Raw genomic sequence first — 25,850 nt, forward strand, 5'->3', positions numbered from 1 at the left:
GTTAATTGCAAAAAGAATAAAAAGAAACTGCATAGCTTAAAGATTTGTGTATTGCTCTTAAGATGAAGATTAAGCCACTGGTTAGTCTCTATCTAGCTAGTCAATTCATTTGCATTAAGGGAAGTGATACCTACTTTTGCAATGATGCCAAGATTATAGTGTAATCAAAAGCAATGATAGTCCAAATTAGTCAATTTTGGGGGTGAGAGAAAGAGAGAGGGAGAGAGAGAGAAATATCAATGCTTTCAATTTTGGGGGTGAGAGAAAGAGAGAGGGAGAGAGAGAGAAATATCAATGCTTTCTCTAGAGAGAGACTTGAGAGATTGTTGATCTCTAGAGATAGATACTCTCTCTCTCTCTCTCTCTCAAGTGGTGAAATCTCGACTCGAGCACTGTGCGATGGCGTTTTGTGGGTAAAATAACAGCGTCACCTTTGTGGGCGTCATGGCGAGCTGCCTGCAGCTCGTTGTCATCGTGGCCCTAGGGGCAGGGGCGCCCGACATAGCCGGGCCTCTCTCAACAGGGACCCTTCACCCCTCCCTGACCCCCCCTTCCCCCAGCGGTGAGCAAGATTATTATAAGAGTTGCAGTCCTCTCGCTCTGCACAGGAAGCTGCTCTGTTTTTCACCAGAGAAGAAGAGTCAGCAGATATGGAAAAACCTGTGAATCGCACCCACAGCCATTGCATTTCTTTCCATACCCATCAAGTGTCGTGCGTTGATGATGCTCTGCTCTCTTGCAATTATGATGATGATGACCATTCTTTCTTATTCGAAGATACTAGCTCTACTGAGTTCACATGCGATGAGATGCACGCTGAAGAGCATGCGGTCTCACCGCAGCCCTTGTTCTGCAATGAATATGTTGGTGATCCTCCACATGGCTATGTCAGTCATGGTGTGGTAATTAATGGTAATAACATAGCCCAAAATATCCTTGTCTCGGAATTTTCTGCTCAGTGTGGTGGTGACAAAAGTAAGGCCGCATGCAGTCACTGCATGGAGTATGTGGCATGCAATCACAATGAGAGTGCATTATGTGACCTTATTGGCCAGTGTCCTTATGAACCTAGCTGCCAAGGTAAGGTTTCAGATGCTGTGTGTAATCTGCATGGGAATGACGCCGTGCATGGACATGCTAATCTAGGTTCTATTGCAGGCCATTGTAAAGAAAGTTCTTTACATGACCCACCTTTCCAGTATGCGACATGTATGAAGGTCATAGAAGACTGCGGTGTCTTGGAGCCTGTAAAATGTAACAACAATGATATTCACAACACTAATGTACATGTAGTGTGTGCTGAAGATTGTGTGTATTGTGGTGTGGGAGATGAGAAACAAGCTCATAACCATGCGCTAGACTTTATAAGTGAAAAGGATAATGCAATGAATGGTGAAAACGTTGGCCCCAATGGGGAGGCATGCGGCATGGATGTGGTGGTTGCCAGTACTCATGAAGATAGAATTGGAGAACTTACGAATGACTGTGAAGCTTGCATTTTGCCAAATACAAATCCGGACATCTCACCTCAGCAGTATCAAAGTGAGATATTTGACTCCAAGGATGTGTCTAAAAAGGAGCTGCTCTCTTCTTCTACCAAAAAGAAAGACATGCCTGCACAACTTGCTGATTCTGCTACAAAGTCTGGCTACAAAGTATCCATACCTTCTAAAAAGCATGAGCATCATTATCAGCATAATACAGACCAAGCTTCGCTGAAGAAGACATCCTCATTTGCCAATGCACGTGGAAAGAGTACTGATAGCATTCGCATTTGGAAAGCATATGCAAATGCCTCCTTCTCAACAGGTGTGAAGCTACCACTGTCCCATCCGAGCCTCGCAAAAAGTTTGCCATGCCTTGCTTCCCGAAAACCGTCCTTGCTTAGATCTGTTTCGGCAACATCAGAGCTTCTTAAAACATCTCCTAAGAAACCAACCAAGCCTTTACCTGCTGCCTCCCTTAAGAAGAATGCGATGCATTCCACAAAGGCAGATGCACTCCCCAGTGGGGAAAGCCCACCCACACCAAATTGTAGGCCACCCTTGAAGCCTGCATCGTTGAATGTTGTGTCTACTCCAACAAGCGCTCCGATTTCTCAAGCTCTAACTTCAGCTGCTTTTGCACGATTTATGGCTCTTCCTTTAGTCAATGCCAAAGCAAGAGAGGAAGTGGTAAGTGTGCTTTATCTTGTTGCTTGTGTGGTTCTCCAACCCCTGGCTTCAAGTTCCTGGTGTAATAGAGCCTCTAGAGTTGATTTGTTGCATTCCTGTTTTAGAGATTGGACTTACGTGGCCAAAAAGTTAAGAGCCTGGACTGCAATTTGGTGAATTTGACAGCAAAGTTGGAGGTATGTCACGGACTTAATCTCGACAAATCCGCATATCTTCATTGGTAGATATGGTATGGGCTGATTATTGTGAAAGTTTAGATTGCTTTGAGCTTTTCATGTAGGTGAAGAAGGTTCACATTCTTTCTAACCTCGAAAAAAGGGTTCAAGGGTTCAAGATATCAAGCATTGAAAGTTTCAAGGATTCAAGATATTTTTCTCTCTAGAAACTTAATTTTCTCAGATGTCATGTTTTAGGTGGGAGATAATGATGAGTACAAATTTGAATGTAGCTCTTGTTTGACCTTTTTATAGCTGAGTGCATCCAAATGCAAAGCAACTTATCGATATTATGATATTCAGAATGTTTCTTGCCTCAGTGAGCTCATGGAGAGCCCAATGATATTTGGAATGTTTCTTGCCTCAGTGAGCTCATGGAGAGCCCATCTGTTTCACAGCTGGGCTAGCCTGACTCTCCCTTGGTTCATTCGAAAAGCTTTGGGTATTCAACTACAATATATTCTAGTTTTGATCAAGGACAAGTAGGATAAGGGTACTGTCATGTTGTCTTTCTTGGAAACAACTGGAACTTTGTGTCATTAGTAGCACTTAATTGTAGATCCTCGCAAGGGTCTGTCTTTTCTCTTTGTTCAGAAGTCTCATGTCATAAATTAGGAAATCTGTACTACCCTTCTTTTCTCGTGAATGAACATCACATGATAGTCCCAAACCTTCCCTTGTTATGTGCCAGTCTTTGGAAAATAAATCATCGGTTTGAGAGAGATGATGATATGTTCCAGAAAGGTCTATCAGAAGTAGTATTTGAATGATGAATTATCTGGTCTGAACTCTCTTGATTAGATAAGCATTCAAGCCAACTGTCCTTCAGGATGCAACATTTTGTGGAGATTATGTGGTGGTAGCTGTTAAAATGTATTCAGCATGTTATGCCTTTCTAGAGATATAATCCAGCTACATCCGCTTCAAGATGCAGCTGTTAAAGAAGATATCGTGGTGGAAGGCGTGAAAGATTATCATATGTTTCATACAGTTTAAATACAACCATTTTAAATCATATGAGAAGAAATTGTGGAGTTTCTAACCTAGATTGTATGCAGTGTAGGTAAAGAACAAATTAACAAGCAAGAGATAGTGAGCAAATGAATTAGGAATGCATTTTAACTTTTGCCCAAGTTATTTTGGCAACATTTTAACATATATCATTTTCTTTAAATTGTGATGTATGGTCATCATAAAGCGCCTCCAGATAGTTTAGAATCTGCAGAGTTACTAGCAGATAGGTATTCTACAGTACTGAGTTTTGCCATTATTGCCTCTTTCCAAGTGAAGTCTTTCAAGTATGGAAGAGTACTCATTATTTTCTAGACAAAGCTTGTCATGGTACCTTCAAGGGCCTTTTCCTTTTTTTTGGTTTTGTACTTCATTTTGTTATAAAATCAATAAATTAATATATGTGATTGCTTGTACAGTTTGTATATCTCAGGGACAATAAGCTTTCTCACTTAGCTGGAATCGAAATTCTACGGCGAGTGAAGGCAAGTTATAGTATTTTGATAGATGGTGTCTCTTCTCTTCCCTTTTTTTTGTCAATTGTTCTCGATAATGACAAATGAAAGTTGTCACAGGTTCTAGACCTCAGTTTTAATGAATTCAAGGGACTTGGGCTGCACCCTTTGGCGAGCTGCAAAGCTCTTCAGGTTAAGACACCTGTGTCAAAATATAGTCTTAGATTTAGTGAAGCCTACAACAAAAGAAATCCGAAGTGCAAAGTGTTTCTTTTGGCTTGGGCATCACGTGGCATCTGCACTGAATCAAATTCTGAGAAAGGGATTCATGAACTCCTTTTTCCTTTTGCAGCAACTTTACCTGGCAGGAAATCAGTTGATATCATTGGTTAGCCTGCCACAGCTGCCAAATTTAGAGGTCAGTCTGCCAATCAATCTACATATCTGTGCTCAACATTTATGTTGTTTGTTGGTTTAAAGTTGTAATTGTTGTGCCGCAAGATTTTTACACTCGGTTAAAAAGATCACCCACATGATGGTGCAAGGTTTTGTCCAGATTGGACAAGAAGATTAACGCTTTCTGGGTCCTTTTCTTAGAGACATGATGATGATAATAGAGTCATTTTGAGTGCTTTAGTGGTGCAGTCCCTTAGCTGGACCACAGGGTCAAATAGTGCACTTGTGATTCACAGAAATTTTATTCTTAAGTAATGCTGCTTGTCAATTATGGTGCGATGAAGCTTTCAGAAGAGTTAAGGCAATGCCTCATGCAGTAAAGTTTCACTCTAATGTGGTTTTCTCTGACAGTTTCTGTCAGTTGCCCAGAACAAGTTGAAAGACTTGACAATGGTCCCACAGCCCAAGCTGCAGGTACGATATTAGTAGATTTTGATGTGTTGTGCACCTCCTTTGACCTGTCTCCTATATCCCTTATACCTTCTTTTGAGTAGTTTCATTCTTCTGAAAACATGGTTGTGGTTTACATTTAAGGTCCTAGCGGCAAGCAAAAACAAAATTTCAACATTCAAAGGCTTTCCTCAATTTCCTTCTTTGGAGGTACTTGAAGGACATTTGGTTTCTATGCTTAATAAATGACTGACAATGTGTAATAGGTAGTTTGCACTTCTTAAGGCTAAATTTGTGAGTTTCTTGCCATGTATGATGTTTTATTTGACAGCATTTGCGGCTTGAAGAGAATCCAATATCAGATACACAGCATGTTCAAGCAGTTGCAATAATATTGGCTGGACCGTATCTTAAAAGATTCAACAATTCAGGTAAAGAAGATCACATAACCTTTTACTAATCTCGAAGAAAACATATATTGAATTGATATTCGAAGTACACAAAAGTACAAGCATTGATGAGAGATTTCGGGCACTTTCGCATGCAGGCAGAGTGGGGTTAAAGATTGCATCAGCAATTTAACCTCTTATCATCTGTAAAGTGGACCCTATTGTCTTCTTTCTAAAGACGGCTCTCAAAGGCAGAGGTAGGACGCAGCTCTGCCAAACACAGCGGGGTTGAAAAGGGGTGGGCAGGGTTGCTAATGCATGCATGGCGTGGGTAGCACCAATCCAACTTATGAATATTGACAGGCTCTCAAAAAGAGTGCCACTAGATACTATGCAAGTCCGCGTCCATCTCAATGCGTGGATTATCCACCAGACCTGACAGGTTGTCTTTTCTGAGCATGCCCTCCTCTTCAGTGAGAACCTCTAATGTGTATGTGACAAGGTTGTGCTTTGTAGAAGTGCTCAACCACCCTATCTCATACAAACCTACACAAGGGTGTGGAATCAGACTCTGCAGGGCTTACTAATTCTCTTTGCTGATACCCTTGCCCGAAAAGTCGCCCCTTCCAAATTATGAAAGTACATTCAATTAGAGACTTCTTATGATTGGTAGCTTTAAAGAAAATGCATCTTCGAGCATTTACCTCAATTTTCAAATTTTAATTTCGAGCTTTCAACTCTGTTCCGGATTTTTCTTCCCTTTTGAATAGTTTTTCTCAATTGCAGTGTCTCTCACCATTTCAAATGCTTATTTTGATTCGCATATTGCAAAGGTCCAGTTGTTCGATGGAATGTCCTATTGCTGAGAGCACAGAGCTAGTGACATCTTTTGCAAAAGACTTCGACTGTAAGGAGTCCATACAAGCACAACGTACAAGTTTTTGTACAATTATAGCTTGTCGCCTACAAAGAAAACCATAGTCCTTCCAGTGGCTCGAAGTGTCTCATACAACATGTCTGATTAGCCAAGCTTTGGAGCCTCATGAGGTGTAGAACCATAAGTAGTAGTTTAAGTTTGATCGCCTGGCTTCCTAGTGTATTAGGTTGGAGTGCAAGTGGGGAGTTCTTTGTGTGTCTTCGAGCGTTTCCGTCCACATCAAAGACGCAATTGGCCATTGTGGCCATCTGGCTGGTCAGGTTCTCTCTAGAAAGGTGGTTTGTACCAAACTCTGAGTTAGCGCCAAAATCCTCTGCACTGATTTTCTCTCTCTAGATTCTCTATTCTCTCTGTAGAGAGTGCTGATTGTCTCCCTCTAGATGGTTTTTGGCCTCTAAAACAGTTTCTAATCTCCTAGCCTAGAACCTATCAGCGCAAAACGCGGCATCGGTACAACCTGTCAGCATGTTTGATGGAACGCCCGTACAGCCCTGCCACATCATCAATTGGCTGCACAATAGTTTGTGTGTGTGTCTGTGGGTCCTGCTTTACTTTATTATTTGCCTTAAGAAACTTGGGTCCCATTGGACAGAAATTAGGCCCACTCGGTGAGGACTTGTAAGTTGGTAAAACTTCTTCTGCTGGCTGGGATCTGCATGTTAGCTCGGGTCTTCAGTGGCTTGATACGTCAACATTTTGTGACAATTTTTTGAGGCCACCCTTGTCTCAAAAGGAATTGTTCATTAGAATCTAGATGATGAACATAGTTACATAAATAATACAACACTCTAGTTGTAGAGCCTTGATTAGTCACATCCGGATTGTGAAGGCTTGAGTGCTACTAATTTCTATAATCCTAGACTCACCCTCAAAGGCATCCAATTATGTAATCACTTCAGGTGAGGGATTCGGCAGAAACACAAAGACAACTACAATTTGTTTGTGCTGTTCATCACTTTAAACAACTTGAAACAACTGAACTGGAAAAGAGAGTGAAAGGAGAGAGAAAGAAGATGCCTATAAAAGAAACCCTCCAAGCATCAATTGCGCACACAGATTCTGCAGATTGCGATCGCGTGACTGCATGAGCATATATTCAGCCCTCCAACTTTTTGTACCAGAAGAGTCTAATCAATAAAGAATTAGGGGGCGCTTACAGTGGCAATTCATGGCCACCGACTATGTAAAGGGGCATCCCGCTCCGGCCCAGAGGACTTGCAACAATAGTAGGTCCCGCCCAAAAAGTAGGGCCCAAAAACTTCCCCCCCCCCCTTCCTTCCCCCTGCCCTCTACTTTTTTTTTTGGCGCTGGCAAAATTTTAAAAGAGAGAAAAAGCGCTTTTTTTATGCTATTTTAAAATTCGGTTTAGAGAGAAAAACTCGTTCTTAGGAAGAAAAAATTTGCATTGTTCTAGAGAGAAAATCAGCAAATACTAGAGAGAGTCTGTAGTAGAGAGAATAAAAAATTTAGGTTGAGAGAAAAATTAGTGCTTTTTGGAGAGATGAGAGAATCTAGAGGGAGAAAGTTAATGCGCGGTAGAAAGGATTCTAGCTTTGACAAAGAGATTGGCATGGACCACCTTTCTAGAGCGAGAGAGTTTGTGGCTAGCCAAATGAACTTAATGATCAGTTGTGTCTATGACCTTGATGCAAAAACCCTAACCCTAAAACTTGTCACAGATTACATGGAAAGAGTAAAAGTGCACAAAGAGAGAGGGAAGATGTGGAAGATAAGAACATAATTAATGAGTATTTGGCCATAATAAAGAAGCGTTTAATACCACCATCTTCATGGTGTTGCAATAGATTTTCTGCCACGTGACAGTAAGAATAGGTTTGGGCAGGGTCTAGAGCCCTCCAACGGCTTCAGGAGCACAGTAAGCACTCCATAGCCACTTGCTCAATCCTTGCACTCTCACAGAGAGAGCATAGGCTGATTTTTGGTGCTATTTGCTCCCTGAGAAATCTGCTAAATTAGGCCATAATTAGTGAGTATTCAGACATAATGAAGAAGCATCATTATCCTCTTGTTCACAGTGCTGCAATAGATTTGCTACCTAGTATAAAAATAGGTTCGGGCAATGTATAGAGCCTTATGAGGGCTTCAGGAGCACTGCTACTTGCTCCCCCAAAGAGAGAGAGAGAGAGAGAGAGAGAGAGAGAGAGAGAGAGAGAGAGAGAGAGAGAGAGGCAATAACAAAGAAGCGCTCTTCTTGGGCGGTGTCACAAAGTGATGATGTGGCATGACCACTCGGACGAACTCTAGTGGAAGTGTCAGATAAATGTACTTGTGGAGGTGTCATATAAATGTCATAAGTTGTTGCAACTTATGAGGTTCTGTCCGATGGGGCCCAGGGGACTCAAGAATAAAGCAATGACTAATTTTGTGTGGGACTGCTGACGTGGTTGGCTATTCGGAAATCTGAAATTCACGTTGATTGTCGACGTGGCAGGCTGTACAGACGCCTGCGAATTGCCGCGCGATTTACGCTGGCAGCTTTTGGCGCTAGCATGAGAGACCATAGCTTTTGGGTGATGCTTTTGGGGCTCTGCTTTTAGGCATCCCTTGTACTGTTTATACGAGCCCTTTGGGTCTCACTCTGTAGAGCATTTGGACGCAGAGTCTGAGGGCAGAGGACCCTCGGGAGTTGTACCTCGTTGTGATCAATAATAAGAAATACCGAAAGGGGTGCAAGCCAAGCAAAGAAAAGTTGAAATCTGGCGCGGGAATTGAAGAAAAGAATAAAGATTTGGGCAAATTTTCGGCGGAAAAGTTTGCCAGAGCGGAGTACAAGCGTCAACTGCAGGTTGACTATATGTGAAAAGATTGATCAAGTACTCCAGAGACCCTAGATTTGCAAAACACCTGAAGGATTACCCGATTGATGAGATTCACTCGAGATGACGTGAAGCCATTGATTCTCTTCTCAGGTGGGAAGGAAAGCTGAAAGGACAGACGAGTGCAGGAAGCTGTACTCGCAGGAAGAGCTGCTGACCAGAAGATGAACGAGATACTGGAAGGCTTGACACACTCTCGAAAGAAGAGGAAATCGATGGATTTCTCCGGTTATATGGGCCGGAAGTCAAGTTTCGAGGTGGCAAGCAGATTCAAGAAGCGTGCTCGTTTCGAGGATGACTCAGATTTTTCTTCGTCTTCAGGGAGTTCTGACAGTTCGTCGTCCTCTAGTTCCAGAGAGGATGAGAAAAGGCGGAAGAAGCGGAGAAAAAGCAGATTTTTGAAAAAGTCTAGAAGGCATGGAAGGCCATCTAGCAGTTCAGAGGAGGAGAGCTCATCCTCTTCTGACAGTGACCAGATTGAGCGGTTTTCCTGTGGATTACCAAAAGAGATTCGAGATTATTGTCTAAACCAGGAGTCTGACTCTATTCAGAGACTGATGGGACATGCTAAGCAACGATTTGGAATGCATGCCGGCTCATTGACTTATCCTACGGATAGGATAGTATCCACCTCAACAGGGCAAGAGTCTGCTAGTGAAGCGAATGAATCAGGGGAACCGGATGACAGCCCAGGATTCTGGAGAATCAGATAGTAGCACATCCGAGGAATCTGATGAAGTAAGGGAACCATGCAAGTTTATCAGAGGATTCCGGAGAAGAAAGGGGATCAGATGATAGTGAGTCGCAGGGTTCCGATGATTGAGACTGATGTGCCAATATTGGGACATGGGAGGCTAGCTACCCACAGGTCCCAGGGCACAAGGAAAGAAAGGAAAAAGGGAATCAACTGGTAGATCGGAGAATTTAGGTGAGGCACCAATAGACAGGGAGCCTGAGGAGCAACCTGAAGTGGAAGAGAACGAGGAGATACTGGCTCACATGGAAAGGAAAGTGAAAGGAAAGTGAACGGCGGTTCTTATTCAAGAAGTATCCGGCATTGGATACGAAGTGGATGGAGGAGGAGGACCTAGCAGATACTCCTCAGATTTGGAACTTTACCTTGACACTTTTGGTCTAGCTTCGACTATTCCAAGAGTTTTCGGAGATGAGTGAGTTGAATCTGGTGAAGATGGGACTGCACAAGAGGGGAGATACTCCGCTCCTTTGTCATATATTACCTAGATGGAATAAAGTCATTGCCTTTCTTTGGATTTCAGGGATACTGATGGTGCTGACACTATTTTGTTGGATGGCTTTACGAAAGAAGTACTTCGAAGTGGGAATTCCCGAAATGAATTTGATATACTTGTGCTCTCTTATGTGACTAGTGTTTGAGTGCATGTTTGAAAGACGAAATGATTGCAGTAGTCGGTCTTGTGATTCCAAAGAGATGAGATGAACATGAGTGTTCGTCCTTGTGGTCATGCCACGTCATCACTTTGTGACATAGCCCCCTCTTGAAAGAATTGTAATTGCCCTCGATTACGCCTGCAAAATCAAACATAAGCCAGAAACGAGTTCAGTAGGGACATTGACTCTAATCACTGACGCACTAGACAACACATATCCAACACTTGCACAAAGACGACAGTCACTGGACATTCACATCACTACGTCCATAGAGATATTAGATCATGATCAATCGGCAACGTATCTAGCAATCACATCTAGATCTATCCCAGATCTCCACAAATGTCTCGATTGACTAATTCTTATTGGTAAGTTGTTCCAACTTATGGGGTCCCGTGCGATGGGGCCCAGGGGACACAAGAATAAAGCAAGGACTAATTTTGTGTGGGATAGCTGACGTGGCAGGCTGTACGGAAATCCGAAATTCACATTGATTGCTGACGTGGCAGGTTGTACGGACGCCTGCGAATTGCGACGCGATTTACGTTGGCAGCTTTTGGCGCTAGCATGAGAGACGAGAGCTTTTGGGTGAAATTCCTTTTGAACGTGATGCTTTCGGGGCTCTGCTTTTGGGCATCCCTTGTACTGTTTATAAGAGCCCTTGGGGCCTCACTCTGCAGAGGATTTGAATGCATAGTCTGAGAGCAAAGGACCCTCGGGAGTTGTACCTCGTTGTGATCAATAATAAAGAAATACCGATTGGGGCGCCAATCTTTGGGGCGAGTGCTTCTAGGTGCGGAACTCCCCCGTGCCGTGTCTCTCTCTCTCTCTCTCTCTCTCTCTCTCTCTCTCTCTCTCTCTCTCTCATAACAGGTCTTGAGTTCAACTCTCGTCAGATAGATCTTTGAGGTCTCGTGGGATAGTTTCCTATGACGTTAAAATCCTCTTCTTCTTCTTCTTATTCTCTCTCTCTCTCTCTCTCTCTCTCTCTCTCTCTCTCTCTCTCTCTCTCTCTCTCAAAATTCAGTGATTTTGAAGTTTCTGTTTGTGTGTTGCTATTGATTTCTCGCTTGGAGTGTCCAAGCCTATTCCAGGCGGTGTTGCAATAGATTCGCTGCCGAGTAATAGTAAGAACCGGTTCAAGCAGTGTATAGAGCCCTACGAGGGTTTCAGGAGCATTGTAAGCACTCCATAGCCACTTGCTGAAGCCCCGCACTTCTCATAGAGAGAGCATAGGCTGAGTTTTGATGCTACTTGCTTCCGAAGAGAGAGAGAATATGCTAACTTAGGCCTGCATGCTTACTTTTCTCTACTTTTAGCTAGCATCGCTCCTTTCTTCCACTCACTTGGTCTATCTCTCATTTATGGAGACTTGATGAATGGTTTAGAGCTTTATCAAAGTTATGCACAAATCTCCTTGTCATGCCTGTATTGCTCCTAGAACACTGAAGGGGAGGGTGGGTTTGTATGTGTGTGTGCTGGGGTGGGGGGGGGAGTTCTTCTCTTCACCAAGTCTCTGGCGTCACCTCTCCTTCCAAGGCTGTACCAGGTTCGCTCTTCTGTCATCCTAGTTGAGCTATGCTCTACCTATATTGTTTCATTGGCCACCTTGAGCAAGTGGGAGTGGCCTTTCCAAGTTGAGGATTCTCCTGGGTTGTATAGGCTCAAAGACTTTTGTATTTCCCCATTTGGACATTGATGGTAAAGTTCTTGGTTTCTCCCTCCAGCTTCTTCGCCCTCATCCTTGTCATCAGCTGTTCAGCGGTGGCAATTGACTCTAATTGGAGGCTCTTGGCTCAGATTGTGGACAACTCTTTCCTTAAGCAGTTCTCACCCTTTTACTATCCTTAACATTGGGATTGTTGAGCATATTACGCAGTTGGCTCAGGTTGCCTATCTCTCAGAAGTCCCTCTCTCCTTTGTAAGTGGCCAGGGCACTTTTGACTCTTTACCAGAGTTTTTTTTCCTTGGTCTCTTTCATTTTTCTGTCGAGGGTTGAATTACGTTTTAGTCGAGGACTTGCCCTTGGGACTTAGTTTGTATCATCATTCACAGGTTTTAGCGTATGAGCTTGTTTTGTATCATAGTATTGTACTTGCCTTTTAGGATCTGCACTTTTTGGGCATCTGAGAGGCACAGGTTTATAAACACATGGATTCCATCTTCTTAAATGCTCTCAGTACCACCTTTTTCTCCTACAGAGTTGGATGGAGAGAACTCTCCTCATAGTACTGATAGAGATGATATTCCTCTTGTATGCTCATGACACAATACAAGGATAAATTTTCCACCTGTTGTATCTGATAGAGTTGTGTGTGAGTTAGGAGATCTGAGAGGGTGAAGACCGCAAAAAGACTATTGGTTCTGTTTGATGTGTTTGGATAGATTTGAGATCAATCTTCTTTTCTAATAGGCATAAGATTCACAACTGCTTGCAAAAAACCAAGTTTGCCTAGAAAAGAACTCAGCGAATGCTCCAGCGATCAGTTTGAGAATTCCACGAACGGGTGTTGCCCTCCTCTTAACATATGTGCTTCTTTCTTGTTGTCAATCTCAGAAAAGGTAAGGTTTTAAATGGTCAAATGGATAGAGAGTGATTGTCATCGATTTCCAGGCCGTTGAGGCGGTTGTCACATACCACTGGAGAATGTACTTGTAGAGGTTGACGTGTTGTATGGATAGTGAACATGAATGGGAGAATTTGCAGTATTATATGTAAAAGCTTATGCTCTACGTGCGATCAGCACGGTGGGAGAACCTGGATTTTGATTAGGTAAATTTCGGGATGATAAAGGGGATGCTCTGAATTCTGCTAAGAGTGGAGGATTGCACCATTTAGAGAAATGTGACACAGATACTGCGTAAGCTTAGCACAGCAAGATGAGTGATGCTGCTGGAGTTGCTATTTTCTCCCATCCCCTTCTCTAGTTTCTATTGTGATTGATATTCCATGCTCTCTCTTTGAGCTGAAGCAATTAAAACGTACTCCGCGTTGAGGTAAGTTTGTGTATGCAGCTGGGCTGGTTTAATGTTCTCTGATTAGTCCTGTCTCTTAAAAATATTGCTGCAAGTTGCTAGTATTGATCTCACCTAATTTTGGTCTCTTTGGTAACTAAAATTGAAGCATTTTAGGGCTTATAACTCGATATCACTGGCCTGATTTGACTGGTTTCTTATTATTTGTTGTGACAGATCTTACTATGGAAGAACAAGAGCTTGCTTGCATGTATCCACCTCACACAGGACTATGTATACGAGATGGCTGGGAGTTCTGCAGTGTTGAGGAAGCCTTTGGTGAGAGATACAAAATGATTGCAAGTTTTCCTGATTACAAAAAAATTTGGTTAGAGATGTTGACAAGGACTGCCCATTCTCGAACATGAGGCAGCAATTTTATCAATCCCACTTTCAAGAGTCTGGCAGTGCAAACAAGTATGAGCTTGATTGCACTCAGGCATTGCACATGGAGACCCCCCTTTTATATGAAATACAGAACCCCCATCCTATTGTCAGTGGAACATGAACTTCACTGCGATGACATTCATGCCAATACTAACACTTAGAAACGTTGGATACCTGAGTTAGACAATCATCAAGCTCACCCATTTTCCCGTACTGCATAGCTTACACTGCATACTTGCACACAAGCGCCTGCGCTTGCATGCACACACACATTTTCATTCCGAAATGTTATATTATGCTTGGGAACCCCAGAAATGCTGTTATGTGTCTATCCACCATATCTGGAGAGCTAAAAACAATCAAAGAATGAATTTAAGGTTTGTAATAAAATGTGCTGCATGTCAAAGTGTATGCCAAAGGAGAATTCCAGGGTTTATCTCAAGGAATACCTGGCAGTACACAAAGATATTGATGGGTGGCATGCACACACGCACGCATGCATGCAATCACACACAAAGCACGTGCAAAACATTTGCAATGGCACATAAAGAACAATCATGCATGCTCATAACTCTGTTGCTTCGTTTTTTGTAATATTTTTTATCTTCTAGACTGAGATGTTTTACTTTTTACTGACATCGGTCAATCAATAAGGAAATTTTTTGTTTTAAGCTTGACATGTCTGCTTATGGCTTTATTTGGCAGTCTCGAGTATGAAGTTCCTTGAGGAGCAGTGGGCTGATAGGATTCCACCAGGGTATACTTTTGAACAAGCCTTCATTGAGCAGCCTTTTGAGGAGTATCCCTGCAAATGCCAGTTCATTTTCAGAAGCAAAAGTGACGAGTTTGAAAATTTGGAGTTAAAAGTTCAGTATCAGTGGTTTATTGGAGGAAAAACACCTTCAGACTTTGTTGCAATTGAAGGGGCTAACAAAGAAGTAAGTTTCACCATGAAAGTGCTTGTTTCATCAATGATTAATCCTTCACTAGCTAACTTTACATGACATTGACAGATATATTGGCCAAACCATAGGGATATAGGTCACTGTTTGAAGGTAGAATGTGCTCTTGCTTTTGAAGACGTGAAGTATGCTCCAACATTTGCCGTTTCTTTTCCTGTCTTACCAGGTAGTTCTCAATGCTTGAGTTTAAGCTAGAGCTCACTTAATTTTGAAAAATAAAATCAACTTGGTTATGCAAGGGCAATCAAATAATTTAATACTCAGCATGTCACTTTTACATAAAGAGTAAACAAGACGATGTGGCCGTAGTATAGCTTCAATAAATATAGGGCCATACTGCAATACCACACTTTCATTCTAATTATGCGCATACGCAGGGTAATATCTGTTGACCATGTAACTTTTATCATATTCAATCAACGATGACGAGCAGCGTAGCAAACCCAAACAGTTTTGACTGCAAACGTATGAATGTTGATCTGCACATTATGAACTGTGACATTGAATTTATATTTTCTGTATAGTAAACGGTAGCATACTAATAGGTGTCTAGTAGTAGAAGTTTTTTGCAAGAAATAAGTCGTGTTAATATGCCTGGCAGGTAGTGGTTGTCCTAAGGTCACCAGGCTTATTATAAATGGAGATTTCAGGGAGGGAAATGTGATAGCGGGTGAAGTAGAAGTAGCTTGGTGTGGTGGCAGTGCTACTAAAGGCATTGTGAGGTACAATCTTTGTAACGCAGAATGGGTTTGATTATGTCAATCAATTATCAATAAGATTGTTTTGTTTTTTGATATAGCTGGTTAAGACATGATGAAAGTAGCAGTCCAAGAATGGTGCCTGGAGCAGAAGATTTGGAGTACCTCTTGTCACTTGATGATGTAGGGGCTAAGCTTATCCTTATGTATACTCCTCTCACTAAAGAGGGAATAAAGGGAGATCCTTGTTTTGCCACTACGGAAGTAATACAAGCGGGTAAAGTGTGTGTATGTGTTTTTTTTAATGTCACTCCAGATTTGTTTTGCATCCTTACTATTGCTGCAAAGTTATTGCTGCTATCAGGGCTTCCATCAGTTGGTGATTTGCGAGTCATTGGAGACATGGTTGAGGGGAACACAATCAGAGGTGTTGGGCAGTACTTTGGAGGCAAGGAAGGCTTGAGCAAGTTTGAATGGTTTCAGGAAGTTGAAGACTCTGGGTGAGTTTTTATGTATAAAGAAACGTTTTTCACAGATTTTATGTGGGCTTATATTGAAGTTTAAACCCAAAATTTCCTAGATACCTTTTTGTCCGCCTGTTGTCTCAAAACCAGTCCACTGAAATACCTCAAGGCCACCGAACCTAAGATGATCATAAGACAAAAAAAATTATATATGGAGAAGAAAGAATACAAGCACATGAACCGGAAAGTGAGGCTTGATACCCACACTCCGTCTCGAATGTTGATCTTGATGCAGCTGGAGAGAATCCTCTCCTTGACTGGATCTTGAGAGTAAAAGCTCTCTACTTGGAGAATCCTACTCGATCTGAGGGTATGACTTGGACTCTGTCTCGGACTCCCTATAGCAAAGCCTGAAGCTGCTACTCTTCACATGAGAGAGGGAACCTGAAAAATACAGCAAGGGTGAAGCAAATCTTACAAGAAAACATCATGTGACTCGGACTGTGGATGAAGATTTATCTTGGATGTAAAAGCCTCACATGATCTCGTAGTTCTTTGCAAAGGAAAGTCCATAGAGCTGGCTTCTTCGATTGGGGAATCTGATAGGGGGAGGGCTGCTTTTATAGGGGCTGGCAGCCCTCTGGAGTAGAGGAGTTGCGATTGCTTTTTCCCAGGAATAAAGTGGGCAACAGGGCGCCTAGAGAGCGAAAGGAGATTCGACCAGAATAGATGCAAGGAGGGGGGAGGGGCTGCTTCCCAGAGCCAAAAATTGGAAGAGAGATAAAGGGATCGACTGCTGAATTTAAGGGAGGGGGTTACTTTTTGGGGCGCCCCAAGTTTGGGCTGCTTTTCTTGGCAGATGACTGCCCACTTATCAGTTTGACTTTTTGAACTTTATGCAAAACCTTATGAAATCTGACATTTAAGATGAATGCTCACGCGCACACATTGGAGGGGTCCCCGGATGCAATTCTATGCACATGTGCTATGCTGACATAGAGTCTACTATGGAAAAGCACTTGCTTTCCTGATAATTACTAAAAAGCAACTTGCTTTTCCGAAAAGCTTTTTGAGAACCATATTCGCTCATGTGCTTCGCCCTTAGCGTGCGTCACTTAGTTCGAAATCCTCTTAGACCATGCAACATTCCTGACCGGTGCTCCCATCACCCACCTTGTGACGCACCAGAAATGCTAATACTTGGTCACTTCCTTACTGAACTTTACAAATAAATTTCCTTAGTGATGCTCTCCGTCACCCATCTTGTGACGCACCGGAAAGGCCCGTTTTGGATGGTCGTATTCACATCGATGTGACGCATCGAAGTACCCTTTGTAGGCAGCGCTTTGATCATTTCCTTGGAAATGCCACACGAGAAATACCTGTTCTATGATGGCTCATATTCTATCTACGATGCTCTATGTCATTCCCTTAATGACGCATCCAAAATATTCCCTTCATGTGGATCCACTAACTAACTAACTGTTCAAATGTGCACACATTAAAATATAACTTAGATTTTTTTATTAACAAAAATTGAAAAGCTAGTTTAGTAACAACAACCACTTCTAGCAAGTGGTTTCGATGAAAAGACAAATCTTGTCACAAAGTGATGACATGGCATGGCCTAGGGGATAGAGCACATTAAAATATAACTAAGAATTTTTTATTAACGAAAATTGAAAAGTTAGCTTAGCAACATAACCACTTCTAGCAACAAGTCTTGTCACAAAGTGATGACATGGCATGGCCTAAATGATAGAACCCAGCCGAAGGGCCTAAACCTTCTCAAAAGGAAGCAGAAGATATCACCAACGTGCAGAATTTGGCTGAGTGGCCCAAAGCGGGTTAGGGTTAAAAAACCTAACCCTCCCAACTTACAAAACCCGGCCGAGGGGCCTAAACCTTTTTAATATAAAGCAAGAACCTCAAATATTGTAAAGGGTGCTGATGTGGAAGGCTGTATGGATTTCCGTGAATTGCGTGGCAGGCTGTACAGATTTCTGTCATTTATGCTAGGCTGTTTGGGACGCTAGTTTTTGGTTCTACAACTTTTAGAAGTGAAGCTTTTCATGTAACCTGCTTTTGAGTTAGGCCAAGGGCCTTTATAAGTGTGCCTCGGGCCTCACTTCTACTCAAATTAGCTTGGGGGCGCTGAGAGGAGGAGGACCCTCGAACATTGTACCTTTGGAAGCATAATAATAAAGAAATACCGAGAAGGGATGCCAGTCTTTAGGGCCAGTGCATCTAGGCGTGGAACTACGCCGTGCCATGTCGACTCTCCACTAGCATGAGAATCCAGTCGTCTCATCCAACCATAAATCTCGATGCACTAGGATCACTGTCGTAAGTCACATTCACATTTTTGTCCCTGTCAAGACCTCAGACACAAATTGTCATTTCAATGAATCATTTAGCCATCACATCTAGGTCTCACTAACCTTAACAAATGTCAAAATGCAAGAAATTCATCATGTTCATCATCAGTATCATGCCTATCGATGAATAGGGAAAAAGGGTTGCAGACAGTTCACCTCACTCTTGAACAAACACACATTTGCAAGAGTAAACATCCTTTGTTGCAACCATGCATAAAAGTTTCTAGGCTGACTATTGTCAGCCACAATGTCTATGATTATTCTAAAAATACAGAACCATAAACTTCCCTTTCCAATCCATGTCGATCGGTTATGGCTAGTGGAGTTGCTCCCCTTATGCAATAGACACTGCACCAGAGTCGATTGCTGAGTACCCGAGAGCTCTACAAAGAGAAGCTCCTCACATTTGTAAATTCCAAGAGATGATCTTTCGCCACAGAGGACTATTTGCCATGTCACCCTCCTCAATCCAAATCTTTTAAGACCTCCACACCTCCTATGAATGGTGGTCTAGAAGATCTCTCTATGAATCCATCAAATCAAGTACCGCACTACCTGAATCATCATTTACTTGTATCTGTTGCTCTCATCAATAGACTTTCTATGTCCAATTTCTGATTTGTACCTTTCTAAAGTTCTTCCCAATTGCAACTCTTCTACTTGCACAAACCAAGAGATTTTACTTATCCCTTTAACCATATTTTCCAAGACATTGAATCTATTCATGCCTTGGATTTCTTTGCTTTTTTGATTTCTGCTCTCTTATCTTCCTCCTGGGTCAGACACTCTGTAGACTCCCAAAAACATATCGACCATTGCTTTTCTCACATGCTTTGACCATGGCAGGCCGCAGTACCCCTTGCTCAGTCTGTAACTGCTTTCCCCTAGCATCCCCTTCCACTCCTTCAATTGCATCAAAAGTCTTCTGTTGCCACAATCTCTCTTTCTGCATACGGTTAATTCTCTTCCTCTTCTCCTTGAAAATGAGAAGGTGCTACATCCATAGCCGATTGTTGCAGTTCTCGACCTAAGAAGAACAATGACCTGAGCTTTGATATCTCTGTAGCCGGCAAGTCACCTTGATAAGGCGCTACAAAGATTGCAACAATGCCAAACTCAACCGAAACAACAAACACTCGAAAAGAGAGAAAACCACACTACACAGTGGATAAGAGACACTGAGTGGTGGAGTTCCACTCCCAGTAGCATTGGCCCTTCCACTAGGTGCCCCTTCATGATATTTCTTTATTTCATAAAGACCAATGTCACAATTTCCAACTGGGAGAGCCACGCTCTCCCTTTGATAAAGTCACAATCCACTCGACCGATCCATGCTATAATGGCACACCTGGCCATTCTTTTGTAGGCACGGGTCTAAAAGTGATCCACTCTCATGGATGTGAGACTTTAAACGTCAAAACGACTTAAAAAATTGCAGTTTTTTTTACTAGTACAAAAGCACAAAGTCGATTGTTGTCAACAATTGATGCTCCAAACACAAAAGGTCAATGTTAAGTAACTGGTGCCAAAAGCAGGTCGATGTCCCATCAGCTACATCCACACGTTCTGCCAGGTCAGCACCCTTGAAGCATGGCATGATTTGCAGGTGGTGGTGCTAGACTTGGGACTACTTATTCGATCCAGCTTCAGCTCTCTCTACTCCTCTTCCAGGCCATTACTAGCATGCCATGTCATCACTTTGTGACATTGATGCTTTCAAAAAACTGGTAAAAAAGAAGGTCTAGCACACAACCTACGATGTCAACAGCGACATACAGTGGCATGTCACATGTTTGTATGCCCTCCATGTCATCTTCCTGAAGAATCCTAGGCCATAAGGTACTAGCTGGCCTTCAGGTTCAGCTTGGCTTTGCTTTGATCAGTATCTACTTTGCTCTTCTCTCTTGATGGGTTGCACATCACCAAGTTGTGAGCCCCTCCCCCCCCCCCGCCCCCATTAAAAGAACTCCCTCAATTACGCCTGCAAAACAGACAAAATACAGGATCTAGAAGACACCAATTCCATGTAGACATACCATTGCCAATTGCACCGAAGACAACAAAATCATGTCACACCAGAATGGGAAACAAGCACGAGACAATGGCACAAATCCTAATCTTCACTGGATTTCGGACCACCTTCAACCATTACATTAACATCTTAGTACCTGCAAAATCTGAGATGCAAACTATATTCCACAATGAAACCTAGCAGAGGGGAGGTGCGTGATCTCCTCGAGGCCCGCCTTGTAGCAGAGGTGGAAAAGATCATCGACGTTCAGCTTCTCGGCATAGTTACCAGGAACGGGAAACCGGAACGGGGAACGCGGAACGGCAACAACTACAAAATGCCATTCCCTGTTACGGGCACTCACGTTTGAAACACGGAACGGGGGTTCGAAATGGGAACTTAGAATGGGAACGCGGAACAGAGACCTAAAAACGACTATTCCCTGTTACTATGCTTCTCGGGCACAGCTACTATCAAATTGAGTTTGAGACTTCCGAGATGGCGTCCAAGGTCATTGCGATGAGCCCCCTGGCCATCGGAGCAACTAGAGCTCATTTTTGACAGTGGCGCCATGGCTTTGATTCGACTACCGATGCCCTTGTCGAGGAGGCAGTGTCACAAATTGATGACGTGGGAGTATTGCCTGATAGAGGGGTGCTGACGTGGTAGCAGGCTGCACGAACAGGTAGAATCTGCGCTAACATGCTGACATGGCAGACAATATGGATTTTCGTGATCTGCGCTGACAGCATGTTGACACGGCCAACTGTATGGAATTCCGTAATTTGTGTTGATTGCTTTTTCTGGCAGATTTTGGAACCACATGCTTTTGGGACAGTTTATGTCACAAACTGCTGACGTGTCAAAGCCCTGAAGAATGGAGCCAACTTGCCGATGTCGGCCGAGGGGCCTAAACCCTAAGAAGAACAAGTAACAGAAGAAGAAGTCCTACCAACTTATGGGGACCCCGTCCCATGGGGTCCCAAGTGACATAAAGGATTAAAATAAAGCAAGGTCCACACACACACAGAAAAGGCGGAGCAATTGATGACGTGGCTGTTGTACGGAAACCCGAAAGTTGCGACGTGGCAGGTTGTATAGATTTCCGCGTTTTGCACTGCCTGATGACGTGGTAGCTATACAGATTTCGGTAAATTATGCTGACAGCTTTTTGGCATTGCTTTTGGACCAGATGCTTTTGAGTTTGAAGGCTTTTCATTGTAAACTGCTTTTGGGGCCTAGGGCCTTTAAATATGTGCTAAGAGCTCATTCTCTGGCATGCTTCCTGGAGAAGGTGCAGAGTCTGGAGTACCGGCTTGTACCGAGTTGATGCAATATAAAGAAATGCCGAAAGGGGTGCCAAAATTTGGGGCCACTACTCTCTGGGGTGGTATTCCGCCACTCTGTGTCGCGTGTCGTCTCTCTCTTTCAGTTCAACTGTTATTTTTTGAAGTGCTAAAAGTCTGTTCCGTTTGTTCTTTTCTACTGGCACGTGGTGCCCATCTTGTGACAGTTTTCTTTTGAGTTTACTGCTTTTGGGGCTTTGCTTTTGTAACAAACTTGGACACCCCAAGTCAAGATTCTACCACGATACATCAAAGATTTACTTCAATTTAACTAAGAGAACAAAAGAGAGAGACGACATGACCCGGCGTATTTCCGTGCCAAGAGGTATTGGCCCCAAAGATTGGCGCTCCAATCTGTGTGCAAAGTACAACTGAGCCCGCGGGTGCTCACTCTCAGTCTTTGCGTCTAGATGCCCTGCAGAGTGAGGCCCTTGGGCTTATTTATTCTTACAAGAAGTGCCAAAATGAGAGCCCCAAAAGCTTCTCAAACTCAAAACCAGTAATCTCTCAAAAGCTGGTAGCGCAAAACGCGGAGTGTCCGTACTGCTGTCAGTAAATCGCCGCGATACATACGGCCTGCCACCTCAATCAGCGTAAATTGCGGTGATCCGTACAGCCAGGCCGCCAGCGCTTTTCTTTTATTTTTGTTTTGTCCCCGGAGTCCCCTCTTCCCTTGGCCATAAGTTGGGACAACTTATTAGGGTGTGTGTCCGGGTGGCTCTCCCACGTCACTAGTTTGTGACATAAACCCCTTTTAAAAGAATTGTAATCGCCCTCGATTACGCTTGCAAAACAGATAGAGGCCATGAACTGTCTTAGTAGACACTGACTATTAGTACCGACGCACTAGACCCGACACATTCGGCACTTGTACAAAATGACAGTCACATCACAGGACATCACTTGACATAACAGGATATCACATGACAAATCTCAAACCATGACGATCGGCAATGTAACCTAATCACTTTATCTTTAATCTTTCTATCTTTATGTGCCAATATCTCTTCTGAAACGAGTATCTCCTCGCTTTCCTTCACTTCGGGTTGCTCATCCGGTTCCCCATCATGGGGCACATCGCCTTTAAAAGGCTTCAAGAGACTCACATGAAAAGCATTGTGAATCCTCCAAGTATTGGGCAGCTTTAGTCTAAAGGAGACATCATTTATCTTTTCTTTTATCTGGAAAGGTCCATAGTATCTCATGCTAAGCTTTGGAAAAAGATGCTCCTTTCTCTTTTTCTTTCTTAGGCGTGCCTTCTCAAAACGTAAGAGCACCCAATTGTCTTCCTTTAATTTCAAGTCGCGACGGTGTCAATTTGTTGCCTTCTTGTGTCTTTCCTGAGATTTTGTCAAAGCCTCCCACCTTGGCAAAAGCAATGTCCAAGACTCCAAGTCCCCCGTGTACTGTCGGCTTCAAAAATGTCATCTTTCGTGCTAAGGAAAGGTGGAACCTTCGTAGCACCTTTAATAACGCCAAATGGCGCCTTCCCCATCGAAGAGTGGATCGTATTATTATCGTAGGCAAATTCCACTAAGGGCAAAAACTTTTCCCATTGAGTCTTCTGATCATAAATGTAAGACTTCAATAAATCCAGTACGACTGAATTTGCAATTTCAGATTACCCATCTGTCGGTGGGTGGAAAGATGACGAGAACTGCAATCGTGTGCCAATGTTCTCCCAAATAGCTTTCCAAATAAACTCGTGAATCGGGGATCTTTGTCAGAGACAAATGTCTCAGGCATGCCATGTAATATGAATAACTGGGCAATGAACAATCTCGCTAAATGATCCGGCTTGACTGTTTTCTTTACTGGAATGAAATGAGCTTGCTAAATCTGTCAATAACAGTCTAGATACCATCATGCCCACTCTATGTCTTCGGGAGATCAAAAATGAAATGCATTGCAATACTTTCCCAGGGGCGGGTAAGAATGGGTAAAGGCTGTAACAATCCCTGTGCTTTATTCCTGTCAAACGTGACCTTCTGACATACCAAGCAACTTCGTACAAAATCTTCCACCTCCTCCTTGAGTCTCGGCCAAAAGAAGTAACGCTCCACACCTTTCAAGGTGGTATCAATGCCGCAATGACCCGTAAATGGTGGACAATGGCATTCGGTTAGGACCTTTTCCCTCAACGGCCATGTAACGCACAACATCGTTTTGTTCATTAAGTAGGCATCCCGTATGGAATATCCCACTACTACCTTCTCATTCTGTTTTCGACTGAATACATCAAAAAAATTTGGATCTGTGCCGTACTGATCGACCATGTCCTCGAAGCTTCTATGATGAATCGCAAAAATAGCCAAGACTAACGGCTTCCGGGACAAAGCATCTGCCACCAAGTTCTTCTGTCCTTGTACATGGACAATCTGGAAGTGAAATTGTGACAAGATGTTAGCCCATCGCATCTGCTTTTCCGAAAGCTGCTTCTGTGACAAGAAGTAGCGTAAACTCTGATGATCAGTGAAGACCGTAAAATCGGCTCCGAGTAGGTAATGTTGCCACTGAGTAAGACCACCAAAAGCTCTTTCTCATAAATTTGTGCTGTTAATTCCGGCCTTGAAAACAATCGGCTCTCATAGGCAATGACATGGCCTTCTTGCATTAAGACCGCACCCATATTATGACCACAAGCATCACAATATACTTCGAATGACTTTTGCAAATCCGGCAAAGTCAAAATTGGTCTCGTAGTCAATTTCTCTTTCAAAGTTTGAAAGGCAGTCACCTCTGTGGGTCCCCACGAGAAATGGACTCCTTTTTGTGTCAAAATATGCAAAGAAGAAGCAACCTCTGCAAATTTTCTAATGAACCGCCGGTAGTAAGAACATAAGCCCAAAACGCTTCTCACTTCATGAACATTCTTCAAATTGGGCCAATTATGTATAATCTCAATCTTGGCCGGGTCCATCTGTAGTGATGCTACTGAGACGATGTATCCCAAAAAGTGTATCTCCGGTAAGAAAAAATCACTCTTCTTGGCATTGATTACTAACTTGTGATCTCGCAATGCTTGAAAGACTTGTAGTAGATGTTGTCTATGTTCTGCCTCATTCTTGGAGAAGACTATAATGTCATCAAAGAAAGTGCCAACAAAAGATATGTACTCTCTGAAAATCCTAACCATCATTCGGTTAAAAGTCGCTGGAGCATTGGTAAGGCCAAAATGCATCACCAAAAATTCATATAAACTGAAGCTCGTTCGCAAAGCTGTCTTGTAGACATATCCCGGCGTGATTCGGATCTGATGATATCCGCTTTTCAAATCGATCCTGCTCAAACAAGAGGATCTTTGTAATCTCTCAAGAATACCATCGATCCTTGGAATCGGAAATCTATTCTTGATGGTGATTTTATTGAGAGCTCTATAATCAATGCACATTCTCCAAGATCCATCTTTCTTTAAAACCAACAACACCGGAGAGCAGTAGGGTGAAGTACTCGGCTGGATAAGACAGTCTCACTTGGTTCGTAATCTCTTCACTCTGGGCTCGGCTCACACGGTAAGGTGGCCGGTTCGGTGGTGTGCTTCCAGGCATCATATCAATAGTATGATCCTCAGGACGAGATGGTGGCAACTCGCCTGACAGGCCTTTAGAAAAGCAATCGGCATGAGTGTGGAGAAAATCTTTGCGTTCTTTATCAAGTTCAGATACATTCGTCTTGTGTTCATCATTTAACTCTTTTCAAATAGATTGAGTAAACAAACAGACTGGATTTCGTTAATTTGGAAACGGTCGAAGCAGATACGGTAGGGACAGACTCTTGTGTTCATCATTTAACTCTTTCAAATAGATTGAGTAAACAAACAGACTGGATTTCATTAATTTGGAAACGGCTGAAGCCGATACGATAGGGATAGACTCGCCCTTCAGTTTCACATCAAGTACAATTTTTCGGCCCTTTTCATTCGTCAATATCGTTTTCTTCGCTCGATAATCGACCATGGCGTTGTTCTTATGGTACCAAGGGACTCCAAGGAGGACATCAGAACCTTCCAAGGGTATTATGTAAAAGTCCTCGTGTCCCAAATACCCTTGACAATGCAAGTGAAGTTTGCCAACGACAGGTGTAATGACTATGTCTCATTCGGGTGCCGCTAGAACTGCCTCTGCTTGTGGTCCCATCCGATTGAGTGTAATCTCGAGCCGTGCCGCCAATTCAGGTGAAATGAAGTTGGCCTTGTCTCCTTTATCAAAGAAAATCAGGGCTTCTTGATCTTTCACTTTGCCCCAAGCTTGGCAAAGTTCTGTACTTCCATCAATCGTGCTTGGGTCAGTACCCATGCAATCTGGAACCAGTCCTG

General features: G+C 43.0%; 1 protein-coding gene and 1 long non-coding RNA gene across 10 annotated transcripts in view; one reads left to right on the top strand and one right to left on the bottom strand.

Moving 5' to 3' along the window:
• Positions 1-362: 362 nt before the first annotated feature.
• The window catches only part of LOC147433582 (187-kDa microtubule-associated protein AIR9-like), a 135,706-nt gene continuing 110,218 nt past the window's right edge, over positions 363-25,850 (top strand). Inside the window, exons 1-15 of one of the 2 annotated variants that reach the window (XM_086490255.1) lie at positions 363-1,080; positions 1,159-2,174; positions 2,279-2,350; positions 3,820-3,885; positions 3,976-4,047; positions 4,208-4,273; positions 4,663-4,725; positions 4,846-4,911; positions 5,033-5,132; positions 13,467-13,568; positions 14,382-14,614; positions 14,690-14,804; positions 15,240-15,360; positions 15,438-15,613; positions 15,701-15,836. In XM_086490255.1, the coding sequence (XP_086346381.1) occupies positions 651-1,080; positions 1,159-2,174; positions 2,279-2,350; positions 3,820-3,885; positions 3,976-4,047; positions 4,208-4,273; positions 4,663-4,725; positions 4,846-4,911; positions 5,033-5,132; positions 13,467-13,568; positions 14,382-14,614; positions 14,690-14,804; positions 15,240-15,360; positions 15,438-15,613; positions 15,701-15,836 (2,834 nt within the window). In that variant the 5' untranslated portion in view covers positions 363-650. Of the gene's footprint in view, positions 2,175-2,278; positions 2,351-3,819; positions 3,886-3,975; positions 4,048-4,207; positions 4,274-4,662; positions 4,726-4,845; positions 4,912-5,032; positions 5,133-13,466; positions 13,569-14,381; positions 14,615-14,689; positions 14,805-15,239; positions 15,361-15,437; positions 15,614-15,700; positions 15,837-25,850 lie in introns of both variants that reach the window. The other variant, XM_086490254.1, reaches the window with a different exon arrangement.
• The window catches only part of LOC147433583 (uncharacterized), a 123,135-nt gene continuing 110,747 nt past the window's right edge, over positions 13,463-25,850 (bottom strand). For 4 of the 8 annotated variants that reach the window (XR_015185280.1, XR_015185281.1, XR_015185278.1 and 1 more), the window contains 3 exons: positions 16,066-16,244; positions 15,921-15,979; positions 14,031-14,481 (listed from right to left, as the gene is read on the bottom strand). This is a non-coding gene — a long non-coding RNA (uncharacterized LOC147433583). The other 4 variants (XR_015185277.1, XR_015185276.1, XR_015185279.1 and 1 more) reach the window with 4 other exon arrangements.

This window comes from Adiantum capillus-veneris, chromosome 19 (genome assembly GCF_014529385.1).
Source record: "Adiantum capillus-veneris isolate H3 chromosome 19, ASM1452938v2, whole genome shotgun sequence".
In the NCBI taxonomy this organism is placed as follows: domain Eukaryota; kingdom Viridiplantae; phylum Streptophyta; class Polypodiopsida; order Polypodiales; family Pteridaceae; genus Adiantum; species Adiantum capillus-veneris.